The sequence below is a fragment of the Anopheles stephensi genome, chromosome 3 (genome assembly GCF_013141755.1).
Source record: "Anopheles stephensi strain Indian chromosome 3, UCI_ANSTEP_V1.0, whole genome shotgun sequence".
In the NCBI taxonomy this organism is placed as follows: Eukaryota; Metazoa; Arthropoda; class Insecta; order Diptera; family Culicidae; genus Anopheles; species Anopheles stephensi.
This window is the reverse complement of record NC_050203.1, coordinates 25895894-25913825: the sequence shown is the minus strand read 5'-3', so window position 1 is coordinate 25913825 and position 17932 is coordinate 25895894. Positions and strand designations below refer to the sequence as shown.

At 41.4% G+C, this 17932-nt stretch overlaps 2 protein-coding genes across 2 annotated transcripts; both read left to right on the top strand.

Moving 5' to 3' along the window:
* Positions 1-1565: 1565 nt before the first annotated feature.
* On the top strand, positions 1566-2649 carry LOC118511441 (cuticle protein 38-like). Its single transcript, XM_036054540.1, has 2 exons — positions 1566-1663; positions 1733-2649. The coding sequence occupies exons 1-2, from the start codon at positions 1640-1642 to the stop codon at positions 2555-2557; spliced, it is 849 nt and encodes a 282-aa protein (XP_035910433.1). The 5' UTR covers positions 1566-1639; the 3' UTR covers positions 2558-2649.
* A 4030-nt stretch (positions 2650-6679) lies between these two features.
* LOC118511440 lies at positions 6680-17831 on the top strand. Its single transcript, XM_036054539.1, has 4 exons — positions 6680-8022; positions 10233-10343; positions 16166-16248; positions 16421-17831. The coding sequence occupies exons 1-4, from the start codon at positions 7975-7977 to the stop codon at positions 16509-16511; spliced, it is 333 nt and encodes a 110-aa protein (XP_035910432.1). The 5' UTR covers positions 6680-7974; the 3' UTR covers positions 16512-17831.
* The last annotated feature ends 101 nt before the right edge of the window (positions 17832-17932 follow it).

The following is a 17932-nucleotide window of genomic DNA, read 5'->3' as shown; positions in this document are numbered from 1 at the left end:
TCTTTTAATAGTGTCCAAGAACCAACACACGGCCACATGACGCTCATGTCACCATCAATAAAGCTAATGACGGGCGCACAAGGGAGTGTAATTAAGCTGGTACAAAAACAGCTTCGTTTTCCGTGGAAAGGTGAAAAAGCTTTCCAGAAAAGGCCATTAAAAAAAGGTTGAAGTTTAAACAAGGTTTAATTAGAAATTTTGGAAAAAGTGAAACAAGATTTACAGCTATCTTATGCTTTCTCAAATCCACATCTATAATTAAAAACAGTCAAGTATCAGAATATTGAAGGAGTTAATTTAAAGACATTATTGTAGTAAATTGTTTTATATTTGCTAGCTAAAATTTGCCGGTATATTACAACTAAGCACACTTTAACGAACTAAAATTTCATTAATTTAGCTCTCCATCAAAACTTATTTAATATTTAACTCAACTTCCCCATAACCAAAGCAGTGAAGTGGGTTATTGGAGTTGAAATATTCACAACCACCACAAAACCATTACAGGCATTCGAATTTTCCGAAAGTAAGCAAGCAATCCCGCACCAATCTCACTACCACCGGTGAGATTTCCGGTTAGGGACTTCCCACCGGTTCACCTGTAAGCAGGCACGATTAGTTCCGTTGCCGAGATTGACTTCACGCAAAGCATGTATATGATGCGGGACTCCCGTTCCTCCCAAAACCACACGAACCACCCGTTATGAGTTCAGCGTTTCGCTTACCAAACGAATGCAGGTCCTTTTTGTTTTGGTTTTCCCTTCGACGAGAATGAGATTTAGATTCATCTATCCAGGAAGCCGTGCAAGCGTTGCCGCGTTGGCAGCATCGCACAAAAAGGCAAGACGTGCAAGCCGCGAAAAAGTTTCCAACAAGAAAATTAATTTTTCACCAAACACAAAACACCATCCCCGGATCGGATTTCGTTCCATGAACGGAGTAGGTTTATCCAAGCGCGCGTGTGTGTGTGTAGGGTTGTGCGAAAAATTGCTTTGAAAATATCACGGTGCACGGTGAGTGAATGATGAAAAACAGAAACCAAAAACCCCTACAGCAAAGTCGAAAGAAAAGGAAATGGGAAGCCTTTTTTTTCGGGTTTGTTCGTACGTCAGGTCTCTTTGATTGGTTTTAATGCTGTTTTCTTGCTTCTCTTTTCTCACTTCTCTCAACCACCTTTCAAACGTGCACTCACTGCACAGGAGAAGCATTCTGCATAATTCATGTTACCATCGTAACGGCAAAGGTGAGCCAAAAGCTCGTTGCTCTTTTTTTTTCATTTGTTTTTTGATGCTTTACATCACCCTGTCAATGGTAGCAGTCCATGACGATAATGAAACAATTTAAATTCAAATTTAAAGCTCCTAATGTTACGTTGGATTTTGGATGGGCAACGACACAAAAAAAATAAAACCGCACCAAGCTGCAGTGTGTGCATTGTGAATAATTCGATTGTACTTTACCTGCACGCTGGCCTCCGACAGGGTGTTACCAACAAAAGACGAAACCTAACAAAAAATCACCCACTTTGGGTAGGGATATCGCTTATACGAAGTCGTGTTTCGATTATAAAAGTCACACCTATTCGCCGAAAAGTGCATCAGTTGTGTGGCGTACGTCTTCATCTAATCCTCCAAACACCATGGCCGTATCGTTCGTTCGTTCGGTAGGTAGTCTAGTTACTCCTGACGAGACGGGTCCTTTTCTAAACCTTTTCCCTGCTAAAATTCCATAGCTTTTCCTGTTGACGGTGGCGACCACGTTGTCCACCGTTACGGAGGCAGGACTAGCGTCAACCTATCTAGCGGCACCAGTAGCAGTCCCGGTAGCTGCGGCCTACACCGTCCCGGCCCAAGGTGTTCTAAGAACAGCCTACAGTCAGGTCGTTGGACGTAGCTATGCACCTTCGTTCGTTCCGGTGGCATCATCGCTCGCCTACGCAGCAGCTCCCGTGGCTGCTCCTGTTGTAAAAGCCGTCCCAACGGTGTATGCTGCCCCTCCTCAGCTTGTTGCCGGTCCCGTGTTGAAGACGGTTCGTCCTTATGCTGTTGAAACTCCTCTAGCCTATGCTGCACCAGCCGTTGCTGCCGTTGCTCCAGCTGTCCGAGCTGCTGCAGTTCCTGCACCATTCTTCACTCCATCAGTGGTGTCCACTCGGCTTGCTCCACTACCAGCCGTTGGTGTAGCTCCAGCACTTTCACCAGCCCTTGCTTCAGCTCCAGCCCCATCACTTCCAGGAGTCATTGATGCTCGCAGTGCTATGCCAGCTCCAGCTGCCGCACCAGCCCCGCTACAACGGTCCTTTGTAACGGCGTTTGGATCTCAGGCCGGAATTCGGCTCGTTGCCGGTGGGTCAGCTTTTGAAGGTGCGCCCACAAATGTTGAGATTGCACGTGCTGCTCCCGGTGGACAGGAGGAGGCAGTTCAGCAAGGACGCTCGGCCAATCCCGCTGCTGCTGCTCAAGCTCCTGCAGCACCCGAGAACTTTGGTGTGCAGCAGCAAACACCTTTCAACGAGTATGGATTGCCGGTGGCGGCTGGTGCACGGGTGAACCCTTGAAGTCATAGCCGAATCTATTTAGCTCTGAAAATTGACACAAAAATAGCTGAAATAACTAGAATAAATTGAATGCATTTAGTTTCAAACATTAATTGCGCGTGTTATGCCACTTTTTGAGTTTGCCGCTAGATGTCACCAGTTTTACGAGAGCTGAGATGCTGGGTTGATAGTAAGATGACATTTGATTTGGCCAAAATTTGATTCTGTTAGTAGCTGTCAGACTGGACTTTATTTAAACCCTGTCAAATTTATAACTTCAAAATACGTAATCCAATGTCGACGCAACATTCAGATGAAAGTGAAATCAATTTTTGTTGCGTTTTTTTATTTGAATATGCTTTTTGAAAAATTTCTTATGGTTATGGCTGTATGGCTAAAAAATCTTATGGTTATTAGAGCTTCATACCCCGAGTCTTAGTGATTTGGATTTGTGATAATTTAACTGGCAATAAGAGAAGCAATAAAAAAGGTTCAAGTTTGAATAAAGCAGTCTTAGATAAAGAAAGTATCATCAAAAACAATTTTAATACAACAAAACTCAATTTTTGAATAATTATTAAACTTTCCCATAAAAAAAAGATAATTTCAAACATCTTTACATCGTAGTATGATAAGTACGATTACAATTAGTATAATAAGTGTTCATGCTTGTATTATTTCAAATTTTAGCTACACAAAACTCCTTTTACCAGTGAAAAAACTCCTCAACATTTTTGAAAAATAAATAACTTTTGGATGGAAAATAAACGAAAAGGAAAAGATATAGTATCCCTATACATACATAGAAACTAGATTTTGAATATAAATTTATGACTTAAATGCTTGTAGTAAGGTGGTTCTTTATAGATAAAAGCTTTGTTAAATAACGCATAATTACCTTCCAAGTACTTTTATCACTAAATTCCCTTATGTGAATCCTTCGAAGCAACAATCAAAACCCATGTGAGCCCTTAATCGTACGATATTTCTACACCTGAAATATATGGTTAAATATAGCACTGCTTCACATTACAAGGAACGCTCCTGTTCTTGAGCTCTCGTAAACCACTTTATCCATGTTGTACAATTTATCAAAAGCCCCAACTGTTGAGTGGTAATCTACCACCGCGAATCATGGTAGTACTCACGAAAAAAAAGCAAAAAAGTTTGTGTTGAACGTAAGCGAAAAGTTTGAAGTGTAGTGGTTTTATTCCCCAGAATTTAAGGCACATCCATCGGTGCCTTACCTTTATCCCGGTTTATGTTGCCACCTACGAGCATCCGTGAACGGTACAGGTACGGTGTAAGCTAAATATTTTACTCACATTTTCCATGAAATTGAGCAATCTAAAAATAACGCTCCAAAAACATTCTTACCGTACCGTCTGCCATCCCGTTTGAAACATGTCACCAGAGAGAATGGTTTAATTTAAGAAGTGAAGCTTTCGTCTACATGGCGCTTTGACAAATTAGCCGTGTAGCGTAAATCCGAAAATAACCTGCAGTGAAAATCAAAGAAATGCAGATAAAATGGTTTATCGTACAATTTAATTTAGAATCTGCTAAACTCATTTTATTTTGTCTCCCAGAAGCCTAAAGTAAAAACCTTAAAAATTGTTCATCCCTTCGGTGCATTGACCCAATCCTCGGCATATTGCACTCCGAGTGCATGAATGTGCAATGAGATGGGCAGAAAAATGTGCCATGCATGCGTCAACTTTTCCATTCCTCGACCACCCGGGACCAGACGGGCGTAGTGAGCGAACTATGACGCAATATCACGAAATCTAGGCCAACCGACGAAACCGCTAGCTTATCGATAAGCTCGGTAGAGTTACGCCAACTGTAACGTACTTCACTGCCCCCGAGAGATTCGTCAGAAGCGATTCGTAGTAGCGAATAGCTGGTCATACACACTCGCTTTGCTTTATTAGTTTATAATCGACGATAAACACATTAAAATGAAGACACCTCTTTCGCACCGATACCGAATTCTGTAATGCATGAGCAAGCATACGCATAATCAAGTGCGGTGTGTGTCTAAAACCACACCACCAGCTGCCCGTTCGTTTGCGTGTACCGTTCGTAAGAATTAGCATTCCACGCGTGTCACCCTGATCCGGAGCAAGGTGAACCGGGAGCAATGCTTTACCTTTCCTGCTGTTTGCTGCACGCATTATAAACATTTCAACCTCGGTGTTTTTGGTGCAAGTGAACGAAATTGTACAACACATACATATCCTCGACCTAATCCCCGGGCGTGATGAAGGTACATATATGACCGGTTGGCATCACTAACGCTCCTGTAGATGGGTTTTTGAACGTGATGTGACGAATATTGTTTGAACAGCAGCGCAATCGAATATCCAGTTCATTTTTTGTGACCAAGGCCATGACCTTTCGTAACAGTGCTTTGATCTCCTTTTGAGCAGAAATGTTTTATTGGATTTAGTGGGAAAAAATCGGGTTAAATTGAGTCGGTTGGCCGAGTGTTGAGCTTTTTTTTCGAGTCGTCTCTTAATATCTATGATGCTGGTGAGTACCATCATCGGCTAATTAATTTGCGATAAAACGATCTAATAAATTGGTCGCTAGAGGGCGCACAACTTTGTCCTCCTCACGTTTAAGGAAAACTGTGAGTAATCCATTGTTCTGCACTCAACATCAACTGCTCGAAACACCTCTTTAGAAAAGATACGTTACGCTTGGTAGAAACTATTTTGGTGTCATAACAAAATCAGCCAATTAAAGATTTGAATAATCAATGTTCGAGCCCCTTTTCGGCTCTGATGAAGATGAGGTAGACAATAGGAAGGTGGAATTGGTCTCTCTCACAATCCTTGACACATTTCAAGTCAGATCTTTCCACGCATTTCTGTTTCCAGGAAAGTGTTGTTGCTCAGTTGAAGTTGTTGGTTTTGACCCACATCTTGAGAAAGTACGATAGAGACCTGTAAATTGGTCACGATTTAACTGAGGTCCAGTTCGAATATTGCAAGCTCGTATTTGTAGCCCTTGTTATGTCAGCCATTATTTAAACCTTTTTTTAAAACACAGTGAAACCTTGTAAAGATAAAAGCCATTCGAGATTATTGCTCTAGATTCAATGCTTGAAGACTTATCAGCAACGATGGTATGCGACTTTAAGCATTAATTTAATAAATGTTTGTTGTATTATTTGGATGATAAGCTCTTGCATTTTAGGAGTATGAGAAACATGTGCAGCTTATTGTTTGTAAAATTTCCGTTTTTACCAAAAAAGAAGAAATTTATACTATGAGATATTGCTCCAATGTGCATCTTTCAGAAACTTCTTACTTTTTACTAAATGCACCTTGAAAAGATGTTACCTTAATTGGGTAGGTTTTTAATAAGTTTTTTATGTTTTATTAATGATAATTAGTTTTTACCTATCTCAAATATTCGACAGTAAAAGGTGGAAAATATTTGCGATGATAAATTAGTGCGTTTTGGTGATTGATTTCTAAAGTTAGAATGCCCTTTCAATAATCTTTTAAATTTTCACGCTGCTGTAGCGATCCGTAATCTATATATTAATTTACAAAATATTTAAAAATAATGTTAAAAAATGACTTAGGTCATCTGCGTTTAAATTATCTGACTTCCGTTAGGTTGGTGGCACAGCTACGTTGTTCCAATTTTGTTCAAGATTTTGTCAAAATTAAAAACTCTTAAACAAATTTTTTTGTTCGGAAAACCATGTGAAAAAATTATAAAAAAGGGAGATGTGACCTCAGTTTATAAATAAAAAAATTGTAAGGTTTTCTAAGATTAATCCTCATTTTTTCACATCGCATAAAATAAGAAAAAATGCAAATCCTACAACCTGTTTCGAAGAATGTTTAGCAAATATTCGAATCTTTCGGTAATCCTTTTTCGCTGAAAGCTTTTCCTATGAGCTTTTCTTTTCTTACACGCCACCAGGCGTCTCCATCAAGAAAGCTCATCGTTTGCAAAACTTTCCCGCTTTCGAACCAAAAGTCCCATTTGAAATAAAACGACTAGTTGACTCACTCTAGCAACCGACTTCACCTATGCATCTCACCAAGCACACGTACCCAGCGGTAGAACGTTCTGCGCGCTCCGGTAAAGCGCAAAAACCGGCGGCATCCAAAAGCGGCAGCCGCGTCGTTCGGTCGCAGTTCAGTTGATGATCTTCCTTTCACCCGTACGGCACCGGGAGTGTTTTGACGTCGGTCTATTTACACCCGTTTGAACGCCAGTCCACACGCTACACGAACTGGGGGAGCTAGCCAGCTGTCACCGCCAGTGGTGTCACCGCCATCGTTATCCGGTCCCCGCTCTTGCCTACAATCACTGCCGATTGTTGTGTTTTGTGAATTGCGCTCACGTGTAATTTGTGTGTTTGAGTGTGTGTGTGCGAACGTATTTGTTTTGTCTGCCGCAAGACAATATTGAGTGTGGTGTACAGAACGTGTATCGAGTACGGTACAACGCATTTACATGCAAAATTTGCGTATTGTGAAAGATTGATTAATTTATCATTCCCAAGAGGAGAAAAAGGCTACAGAAAAGTGCAGTGATGATTTGCGTGCCGGATGCAAATAGTATTCAACAAAGATAGACGGAAGGAGAAAACCTCAAAAAAGACCTCCAGGGAAGTCCCTTTGCCCATCGGTCCATCGGCCCATAGAAATAGAAAGTGAACCTCATGAATAAATCTTAGACTCCTTACTGCCTACAACCGAGAAGCAACAGAACGAACAAAAACTCGCACACAACCTTTAATCCCGAGCAGTACGAGTCGCCGGCCGCCCGACTCATAGCAGGAGAAACAGCAGAAGAAAGCAACGTGCGGTAGAAACATCAATTTATCAACCGAACCAGCAGTTTGCTTCGTTTACTACGAATCCTCTGTTCTGTCTGTCATCGTTATCAACAAGTTGGAAAGGAAAGCGGACGTTTTTGCGCGTGGGTTCTTCAGTTTGTTTTTACTGACGCGCTTTCGTACGCGTTCGTGGTGGTGGTTGTTTTTGGTGGGCCTGTTGGCCATTTCTCATCATCCGAATGTGTCTATTAGTGAGTGAGCGTTCGGCATCGACACCCGGCATAAAGTGGATGGCTCTGTAAAACAGCAGTGAGAACACGCACCCGATAAGTGCCAGGAATTGATTTCTTCACGCGGTGGATAAGTGTAGTTGTGGATTGGATAACTTCAAATCGCGACACACCAACAATCTGATTGGCGATATTTGAAAGAGTTGTTGTTTGTTGATGGCAAAGTGAGTGAGAGTTTTGATCTCACAACAAGCCGGCTTGCGAGCATAGGGAGCATCATCATCAACCGCAAAGTGGTAGCAATTGGACGACAATTGCACAATTCACCGTCTGAGCAACCGTTTTGGCGGCAGATCGGTCGACCGGTTGAAGAACAGGATAGGCTGTTTGTGAACAGAATGGTATCAATCGGCGAGAAAGTGAATCGAAGAAGCAAAATGAATAAGGTAAACGTTCTGTAGCTAGAACTTTTTTTATATCACTTTACATAAGATTAATCCTGGTATTTTTTTCCTCATGTTATCGCTCATGTCGCTCATGTTCCTCGATGATGTTCATGTCGAATTAAAACAATGGCCTTTCCAGTATTACAAAAAAAACCCATCCTGTCCTTAATGATGCTGCTTTCCAATACCTTCCAGACAAGGTTCCATCGAGATGACTTTTTGAAATCCTTTTCGCTTCTTCCACTCAGCTTTTTTTCTTCGGTTGGCGTAGTAGTATTATGACGCACTTAGCCGTTTGCCGCTCGGAGCGGCCAGCATACTTGACGCTATAATAAGGGAAACGAAAAGCATTGTTTCCCTGTGCTTCCTGGTGTTAGTCCCTTCGTTTTGTCTTGCATCTTCCCGGGACGCTCATCCCGGGCTTTTTCCCATCAAAACCTGCAGGATCGATAAGGACGAGGGCTTCTGAGCCCGGCAGAAGATTGTAAGGATGGCCCGATTATGGTAGAGGCGGCAGGCTCCAACTATGCCGCTATCGATCAGGCACGAGCCACAAATGGTGGTACGGGCATTTTTACGGTATTATTGATGCCCGTCGTTTGTTGCGGCTACAGTGCGGTGCTGTTGGTTGGCAGCATATAGAAAAATTTTAAAGAGCAATATTTTGAACGTTTTATATTTTTTCAAGCCGTTTTCGCATTATTCAATTGCTTTTCTATGTTTTTTTTTCTGGTAAAATATTTTAAAAAACAAATTTCTCTTAAATGTTGTTCAATAGCAACCTAAATCTAGCATGCGTTGCAAGAAACATTAGATTGCCTACATTTGGGAGTATATTAAGCAAACGCTCGAGTTCATAGATTTTCTTTATCCAATTTCGTACTAGATTAATGTCGACGTTTTGTTCTGTACCATTACTTCATTTTCGTGTTCAGTTGATTCAGCAAAAATCAATATAATATCCTAATTCAGCAAACCAAAATAATTGCAAAATATCACACAAAAAATCTTTTAATGACTACCCTTTATTAGTTAAAATTTGAATTTTAAATTCAAACTATCTACTCATAAAGAACAGACAAACCTTATTTAAGCATATAGTCTGATAATACGAAGAAATTTAAGCTCTAGCTCTAGCTCGAACTGTAAATATTTATAAACGGAAATGAAAAAAAAAATTGCACACTTTCAGGCGCTTAATCTAATAACTCAATAATCATGTACAGCGTTGACCATTGGCTAAAAAAATAGTAACGATTGATTTTTTATAATTTATAACAATACAGTTACCTTAATTAACCGTAAATACTCCCACCCAAAGCCACGTTAAATGTACTTAAATAACTAAACAGCCATCACATCTTAATTACTTATCCCATTTACTTTCCCACAGCACAGCACTGTAGTATCTCGTTGCCCAAGTGTATTGCGGCCATTCTTCGTTAGCCTCACACAAGTAGCAGGAATTTTACTAGCGAGAGAATAAAAGAGGCAAAAAAAGAAACTTTTCAACCCTTTTTTTCTCCCCATTCTTCATTCTCATCACCCCCCCAAACGACTCCAAACTCCCTTGTGGCACACATCCTGTGGTTTTGCAAGCCAAAAGTACAGTAGCAAAAGTGAATGCGCTACCCTTCTCCGTTGGCTCACTGGCGGTGCCAGTAGCCGAGAATGGCTGACATTGTTATTTTGCTTTTATTATTTCCATCGCTTTTCCTCCATTGCTCAGTTTTCTTTGGAAGTGCTTTTTTGATACCTTTTTTCCTGTCTCTTTCTCCCTGCTTCGAACGTTACCTTTGTCATTCGCTTTCGAGCCATGTTCGGCACGTACCACGGAGGAGCTGTGCTGTTTTCATTTCTTGTTGTAAGGAGAAAAAAAAATACAGCCTTAATCAAGACCCCTCGCTACAGTTACATTCCGCTCGCGCAACGCCCGGAATTACCACCGATTTATGGTTTGAACCTAGGCTCGGATCGCCCTCCACGAAGCTAGTCGACGTCGGTGGTGTCGTACCAACTTTATTGCAATGTTTCTGTTCATCTCACACAGTTTTCGCTTTATTATCCGTTTACTTCGTAACATCGTTCGCTTTGGCAAAGTTCCCGATTGAAATGTCCTTTCTCGTCTCCTGTAACTTTCTTTACCGCCTCTTCTTCTTCTTCTTCCTGCTCTAATGCCAGTTTGTTTGCTTTCTCTTCACACTCCTCAGGTGTGGGTAGCGTTCGCCGTGTTCGGTGCAATATCCATCCTGCCGGCAGCGTCGGGCCGCATCGTTAAGCGCAGCTACTCGGATCAAAGTGTGCGAGGCTATCTGACGGAGGTGAGTTCCGGGCGTTTCATTACCTTTTATTTCACCTGTGCCGCATGTGTGCGCAGTTAATGCGCTTTCATTCCGCTCCGGTTGCTTCGTTATCGCACGTCGGCGAGTCCTGCCCTAGCGCGGCACTAGAAGCATTCCTGAACGTTTCGTTGTATGTGATCCTGGCATCCAAGCGCCCGTGCTGGAATTTCTGCTCCTTGTCGGGTTGGGTACGGAGCATTACGGTAACGGTTCGTCGGGCAGCAGCAACAGCAAAAGCCTTTGCTCGTGCGAGAGAGCGAAGGTTTATGCTACAAGCCGATAAAATTGAACTCAATTCAATGAAAGCAATCTGTTCGGTGAGCCTTCCTTAGCGTTTTCTGTTCCTTTTTTTTCCTCTACTGCTATTCATACCTAGCTTGCGTCGGGATTTCTTAGGTTCGGAACATGACATATATAGCCATGGTATGATTGCTTCTTTCAACGATTGTGTGTCGTGATAGCGGTTCGGTGAAAACGATACATTGTCTGTGTTATTGAGCCGGGGCAGCAGTGGTAGCAAAGGTAGACGTTTTTCGATTTACTTCAGGAGGGAAGAAAATTGTTTTTGCTTGATTGATGTAAAATGTTTATATAAATACAAGGAATGCAATCATGACATTGTGACAGAGAGCTTGGAAGCTGGTCTCTTCATTCTTGTAATATGAGGTAAAAAAAAAGCTCGAAAAAGATGGAAAACTATGAGGGGTTTGACTCCAATTCGATACGTTTCCAATATATATATTACAAAAGTTACTACTAGCAAGTGAGTACTTGCTGAGCTGAAGCAAGTTTATACAATAATGATTTTTAGCACAGCCTACATTTAGGCGCCAACAGTAGCTAAACTCTTTCAGTGATTGTGGATAAGTATTTAGATGATTACGACTGTTTATTGTTGATAAACCAAATGTTTGGATCCTCACACCTTGCTGCAAAATGTCTTTAAGTTTGAAAAATTGCTAATTTTACAGTGATACCTTAATTTTCAATACCGAAATGGCGTAAATTCTATACCTTGCCTACATTCTGGCGTAAACAATACGCAAAGGCACAATCTATGCATTTTTTTCTGACTATATAACAATTAAGCTTATTTTTTTTATTTTTTATTATGTTCTTTATTATATTCTCGAAAATTTCCAAATTCTGCCATATTGTCGAAAATGTATCGTTTATGGTTTCTATTGTTAATTAAATTAAGAAGAAAGGCCTCGAACGAAACTTTAGGTAGCGTTGCGGAACGTTTCAATATGCGCCGGACTAAATATCTAGCTAAGGGTAAAAAACAGTCCGAGAAGCCGGAACTGCCAGGTTCCGAGAGATTGTAGAGCCTTGAAATGAAGAAGAGTCTTGTAAAGCTTGAACAGTTTTCACTACTGTAACAGACAGCTATCAACATCAATCACTTGTTCAGTCTGCTCTCTCACCCAACGTTTGAAGCTCATTACACCTTAAATCCCTTGAAATTTCCCTCCGTCTTTAGGAATTTCAAGCGAGTGCTTAATTTAATTGTGAAGCGCTTCAATTTAAAAGAGAGTCTAACCTAAAAATATTAATAAACTCGAAAGCAGGAAGTTAGCGTTCGGAGATTTTTCCAAGTGTTATTAAATTAGCATAACCAGGCAACCCTTCCTAACAAACGAGTGGTAAAACGTTTCTCGAGCGCTTTGATGCTGGAAATATCATCCTCCTCCAACCCTTTTTTGCTTCCACTCACACACACGCTTGCAAAGAATACCGGCCAATGAAAAATTTCGACCGAAAAATAATTGTATTTTCATTCCCCCTTTTTTCTGGAGCGCATTCTCTCAGGCGTCCCCGTCCCATTCTGCTTTCGCTTTCTATTTTAAAAGCTTTTGCAATTTTTCTCTTCTATAGCAAGTTGACAAAGCAAAGCAAAACCAAAACAAATGGAGGGAGAAGTATTAACATACCACCAAAAAGGAAAGGATTGCCGAACATCCGGCGACGGCAAAAGAAAATCAATTTCCCTTCCATTAATTGAGCCTGAACGCCAGCCGGGGCTATTTTTTGCCGTGGGTAGGTAAGCTATGTCGTGGAAAAATGTTGTTCTGGTTTTGCGCCTTCCACACTGGCTCCTTTTTACCGAGAATCCTTTTATTGCCGCAGAAAGCTTTTGCTCAACCATAAGACGAAGGGAAGTGGTAATAAAAATGAGACGCAGCGCGTAAATGGGATTTGTGGCTCAGGTTTGTGCGTTGAAAATGGAAATTTTCACGCACACGCAAAACCAATAACGTAAAAATGCCTCCCAAAAAAGTCTCCGAGCACAAAAAAAATCCTGGAAAAATCATTTTTATTCGTCACTCTCTCCAGAGTCGGCTTGTGAGCAGTGCACCAAGGGAAAAAGTCCTTACCATTCAGGGAGTGAAAATGTGTTTAAAATGCTTTTCCGAATGGAAAATATTCATTTGCTTCTTCTCGAGAACACACAATCACATTTCACTGTGTGTGCCGTCGCCGGTGGCTGTGCGTTCTTGGAATGGAAAGTGATGCGAAGTAATGATAATGTTGGTTGGTGTAGGATCGCGACCGGATTTAAGGATTTTTCACACATACACACACACACACACACACACACCGCCATACTCTTAAGCAAGAAACAATGATTTTATCGAATGTTAGCACACGCCTGAAGCTGCTTTTCTTGCGAACGAAAGCATCCATTCGCTCTCCATCGCAAGGAAGAGCACAAACACTTGTGGCTTGTTGTCTGACTACGGTCGATTGCCTTACATGTACGCGGCGAAAGCGAAAGATAACGATCGTTTGGAAATCTCTTAGCCGGCTGGCTGGCTGGCTGGCTGGCCCTGAAAACCTCAATAAAATATCCAATTATTCGCTTGTATCAGGCCCACCTTCCTCCGCCGTTTCCTCCTTTCGGTGGACCTTCTCTCGCCTAGGTCGAATCGCTCGTAGCAAAAGCAATTGAAGCGATTCGTTGGAATCACGTCGAGTCTCGGGTGCGGGTCGTCGTGATGTAGGATTTTCCATGCAATATTTTTTTTTGTCCCCCTCTCTGAAGGTCCGTTTTCCCAGCTCAATATCCGGTGTGTTGGTGTTGCTGCTGCCCCGCCGGGTGGAGATAAAATAAATAAATAAATTTCGAAACCATGATGTTGACGCGTTTTGTACATCTCGCCCCCCCTTCCGGGAGAAAAACGAGAGATTAATGGCTGTTAAGATGAAAATTTTGTCTCAATCCATCAAAATATTTACACACCCACACAAACGGGCAAGGAACAGGCGGTCGTCGGAGATGTCTGGCAAGTGGCTAAAGTAATGCTGGAACACTACCACTTAACCATTGTATTCTTGCGCACATTACAAAAGAAGAAGAAAAAGATGTGAGAAGTGTGACCCGAAAAAAAACGCTGAACCATTAATTACGATGATAAATTAGGCTGATTGCGATCGACCGAAGCTTGCTGGTGAAACGCTGGGAATGCTGGGCTAGAGGCATCTGATTACAAAGAGTGGACATAAATGGCCGGGTCTTTTGGCAAGCGAGAACTTCTCGGGACCGGACGGCCGCTTTGGACAAAGTTATCCACTTAGGCGGCACTTGGCGGTGTTCGGCCGGTCGGGTGGTTTGCCTGTTGGGAGAGTTAAACTTTGCTAGACATTTTGCTGGCCGGTACTGGAGGGTTTTTGCGGTGCAAGTGTACTGCTGCATGTGAGCAAGAGTTCCGTTATCGGTCTGCGCCTGTCGTTAGAGGAAGCTGGTGAAGTCGATAGTTTTGAAAGGTGCTTGAAGTTGAGAAGTTGATGCCTGTCTCATTATGAAAGTTGTTCGATTAAGCGAGTTGCTCGTTTATGAGGTGGGTTAGCATGTGTGGTGTGTAAGACGAATCGAGATGCAAAAATGTATAAAAGTTTGCAATAACCGCTTAAGACGGCTTGTGATATCTTATTCGGTAAACAGTATGGACAGTAGGAAATCGATCGTTAAGTGGAGGTATTCATGAGAATAAATTAAGAAATAAAACAGAGAGTAAAATAAATATACAAACTAGCGTATTTTTATAAAAAAAAATGGATTTCGAGACACAAAACCACCCTAATATTCCATCAAAAATCGCAAAGCAGCGAGACCACCTTTGTAATTTATTTCGAAGCAAGTGCTTTCGATGCTAACAGGGATTTACGGTTCATTTAAAAGAGCCACAAGCATTTTTAATTTCTGCTTCAACATTACTGTGAGCTTATTTCCAGAGTTTTTCCTGCCAGATGAATGTGTTAAACGTATTTCTAATTTAGATAGTTATTAATTATTCAAGCTTTCAGAAGCAATAAGTCTGAAAAGAACGAAAAATACTAAAAATTTTGTTAACCAATCAATTATTCTATGTAAACCTAAAAGAAAATTCACTTGAAGATATCTTTCACCTGGATTGAGAAACACTCTTCTTCTCTTTCTGGGCGCCGGTCTTCACCCGGAAGGACCGAGGTTCAAATCACGTCTGGTTCGTTCCCTCATAATGAGGAGTTCAACTAAGCGGTATCAATAAGTTTAGTAAGGCAGAAATTGCAGGCATGACCTAACTGATCGTCGATCAAGGAAGTGTGAGAGAGAGAGAGAGAAAGAGAGAGAGAAACTTTTTACCCATAAAAACATTAATTTTCAATTAAGCGAGAGGTATGCCTCTAAGGTCGGTTTTTAAATCACAACTGAACCATGCTTCGCTATCATATGCAGAAGATACTTTTAAGCTGAGGCTAGTTGAATATCCCAAACAGCCGTTAGCCAGCAGAAGAGCACTGTAACAATCATCTTCAGGACACCACCTCTTGCACACAGACAGCGCTACTTGAAACTTCCCTGACATCAAGCACAACTTTTTTTCTAATCCAACAAATTACTACCACTCCTGGAAGCGTACCGCTGCTGGTGACAAATTCAATTTGTTACCGTGTTTTCCTGCACCCAAAAAGCGAGACACAAAAATTTAACCTCATTATAAAGCTATCTTTCCTAGCCCGACAGCCGGTAGACAGCAGCAGAAACTGTCGCACCCAAACTTACCGCCTGAATTCTGAGGTGAACATTGCTGTTCATCACAAAGTTATGACAACGGTTCGGTGAAGCATCCGAGCAGCAACCTTCTGGTAGCTTCCTACTCTTGAACTTACGGCGCAAAACTTTGTGTCGCTCACCCCATTCCAACCGAATCGTTCAACCGTTGCAAAAACGGAAGATAATTTTCGATGGAAAAACCTTTTCCTTACTTAGGTAAAGCACAGCACACCGAGCGTGCGAACTGAATCATTTAGTGGACTTAATTAACCTGACATGATTCACGGGACAGTTGATGGGCCCCTTCCCAAAAGGGGCTGGACGGCCACGTGGCCACCGGCGAAACCTTTACCAGTGGAAAACTTTCCGTTACGACGTGTCAATAAACCACGGCACTGCTAGCCCATTTTCGGTTTCGTTCGCATTCGTTCGCAGAAACTTTCCAATCCCCCGGTTAGCTTAACTATCCGGAAAATTTATTACCTTTTTCCCGCACCCTTAAAGAAGCTTTTTGCCGCTTGTGGTGTGAGTTTTCTGTGTAGAAAAGGAAAAAAGGGGGGTTGTGTCAGGGGGGAAAAAAGACAACTTCAACAGACCCTTCAAAGAGAACATCTAACGGATGTTTGCATACCTTCAGGAGTCAAGCGCTTGGGGAATGTTTCGTAGAGCCGATGTGTGTGTGGGTGTGTGTGTGTGTGTGTGTGTGAAGGGGCGCTTTTTTCATCTTCTTCTATCTCATTTTTTATTTCTCTTCCCTCTCTAGCGTACCTGCTGGTGGAATGAGGTGTGCAAAGAAGAATTCCAGCAGCTGTTCCGCTGCCGATGTCCACAGTGGTCGTACTGCAGGTGAGTGTGAGTGTGCCAGCAGATTGCACTCAGCCAACTTTTATCGCAATGCAGCCAAAACACGCGGGCCCGTCTGGTGTTTTTTGCTTGTTAAAATTTGTGCAACCACCCCCTTCTTTTGCTAACTACTTCTGCTTCTGCTTTGTCCTGCTACACTTCGTCCTACTGCTAGATCACCTGGCCGGTACTACAACGCGTACTGTTCTATGACGAACACGGGCTACATATGGACGCAACCGACGTGGGACTGGGAGACAGCCTAACCACAGTGCCGGTCAAGTGTCGAGTGCTGCGTCAGCTCCACCATTGTGGAGCCAGTATGCGGAGTGCGGGGAAGGATTACATCATAACGAGCGGGGCGGGGAGAGTGGGCTTTAAACGTTAAGCATATTGTTGCTAATCCGGGATTATGTTGCAACTTACACCAATTAGTCCGTTCATTAAAATGTGTGTGTGGAAGGAGCTTTTTGTGAAAGCTAGGTTGTTTCTTTGCGGTTGTTCGCTTTAATAAAGTCGTTAAAAAAGTCTATACATATTTTACAATATCATAAACAGAAGCTTTTTTGTTGATTTTGAATAGTCCAAATATGTGTTCATTGCTCGTTTAGGATGATTAAAAACAATTTATGTCTCAAAATGTTCAATGTTTGATAGTTAAAATAAATAGCGCCAGAAAGTATGCAAATCTAAAAATGCTTCATTCGCAGCAGTTCATCTACAAAAGACTAGGCGGCTCCATCATCAAAGCAACCGGCGAGAGCAGAACAGAAACATTGCATATCTCTAGGCGCATAAAATTCCTCAATCCATTCAACAATCAATCACTGGAAAAATTGTAAAACTTTCACCGCAGAACAAACAATAATTGGTTTCCCTAAAAAAAGAACAAAAACTTCTTATAAAAAACTCAAAACGAATGTTTCAATCGAAACCATTTTCAAACCGTAAGCAAAAGAAAAGAAGGCTAACCCCATACAAACGTCGACCCAAAAGTATTATATCAAAACGCACTAGGAGACCAAAACGTTTTATAGACTTACATTTTACACACAAAAATGAATAAATCAACTTACAAATCAGCAAACAGGAACATCAAATCATGCGAGTGACGGACGAACATTGTTCACTTTATATAGGGGGGAAAATGCGTGAAAATGTATTATAACATTATACAACAAACGTAGTGCATTTCATTGCCTTTTGTAGTGGGTTGTGTATAGGGCTAGACATTTTTTTTTTTTGGCTAGACAGGAGGAAGTGAGATATTTTTTCCTTCACAGAAAGGGATGGAAGGATTCGTTCGCTGCTACATAGTTTACACTATTTTAAAAACTAGTGTCAGTGCCGGTAGAAGAGTTTTTTTGGGTTTCAGTTTCAATTTGAATGTAGGGATACAAAAATTGTGAAAAAAATGTTTTGCTTTTGGTCAAAGTTTATTTAAAAGCCAAATGCTTTCCAATCAAAAAGAATAATAATGATAGGAGAATAACAACACGAAAGCTCATGTTGAAATGTTTAGTTGAATAGCGAGTTTTAATGTTATGCAATTGAATAAAAATTCGAAAATAAAAAATATGAAATTTTTACTAGAATTGATAAAATTGAGGTCTAACATAATGAGAAACAAAAAAAAAACTTAAAAATAAAAGAAGCTTAAAAAGGGTAACTAAAGGAGAGAGAATGA

Bases quoted from the DNA above. Each gene is read 5' to 3' on its own strand.
- LOC118511440 (XM_036054539.1), top strand. From the start codon at position 7,975: ATGGTATCAATCGGCGAGAAAGTGAATCGAAGAAGCAAAATGAATAAG. The intron at 10,344-16,165 runs GTGAGTTCCGGG...TTCCCTCTCTAG, and splicing joins TGCGAGGCTATCTGACGGAG to CGTACCTGCTGGTGGAATGA. The intron at 16,249-16,420 runs GTGAGTGTGAGT...TCCTACTGCTAG, and splicing joins CCACAGTGGTCGTACTGCAG to ATCACCTGGCCGGTACTACA.
- LOC118511441 (XM_036054540.1), top strand. From the start codon at position 1,640: ATGGCCGTATCGTTCGTTCGTTCG. The intron at 1,664-1,732 runs GTAGGTAGTCTA...AAAATTCCATAG, and splicing joins CCGTATCGTTCGTTCGTTCG to CTTTTCCTGTTGACGGTGGC.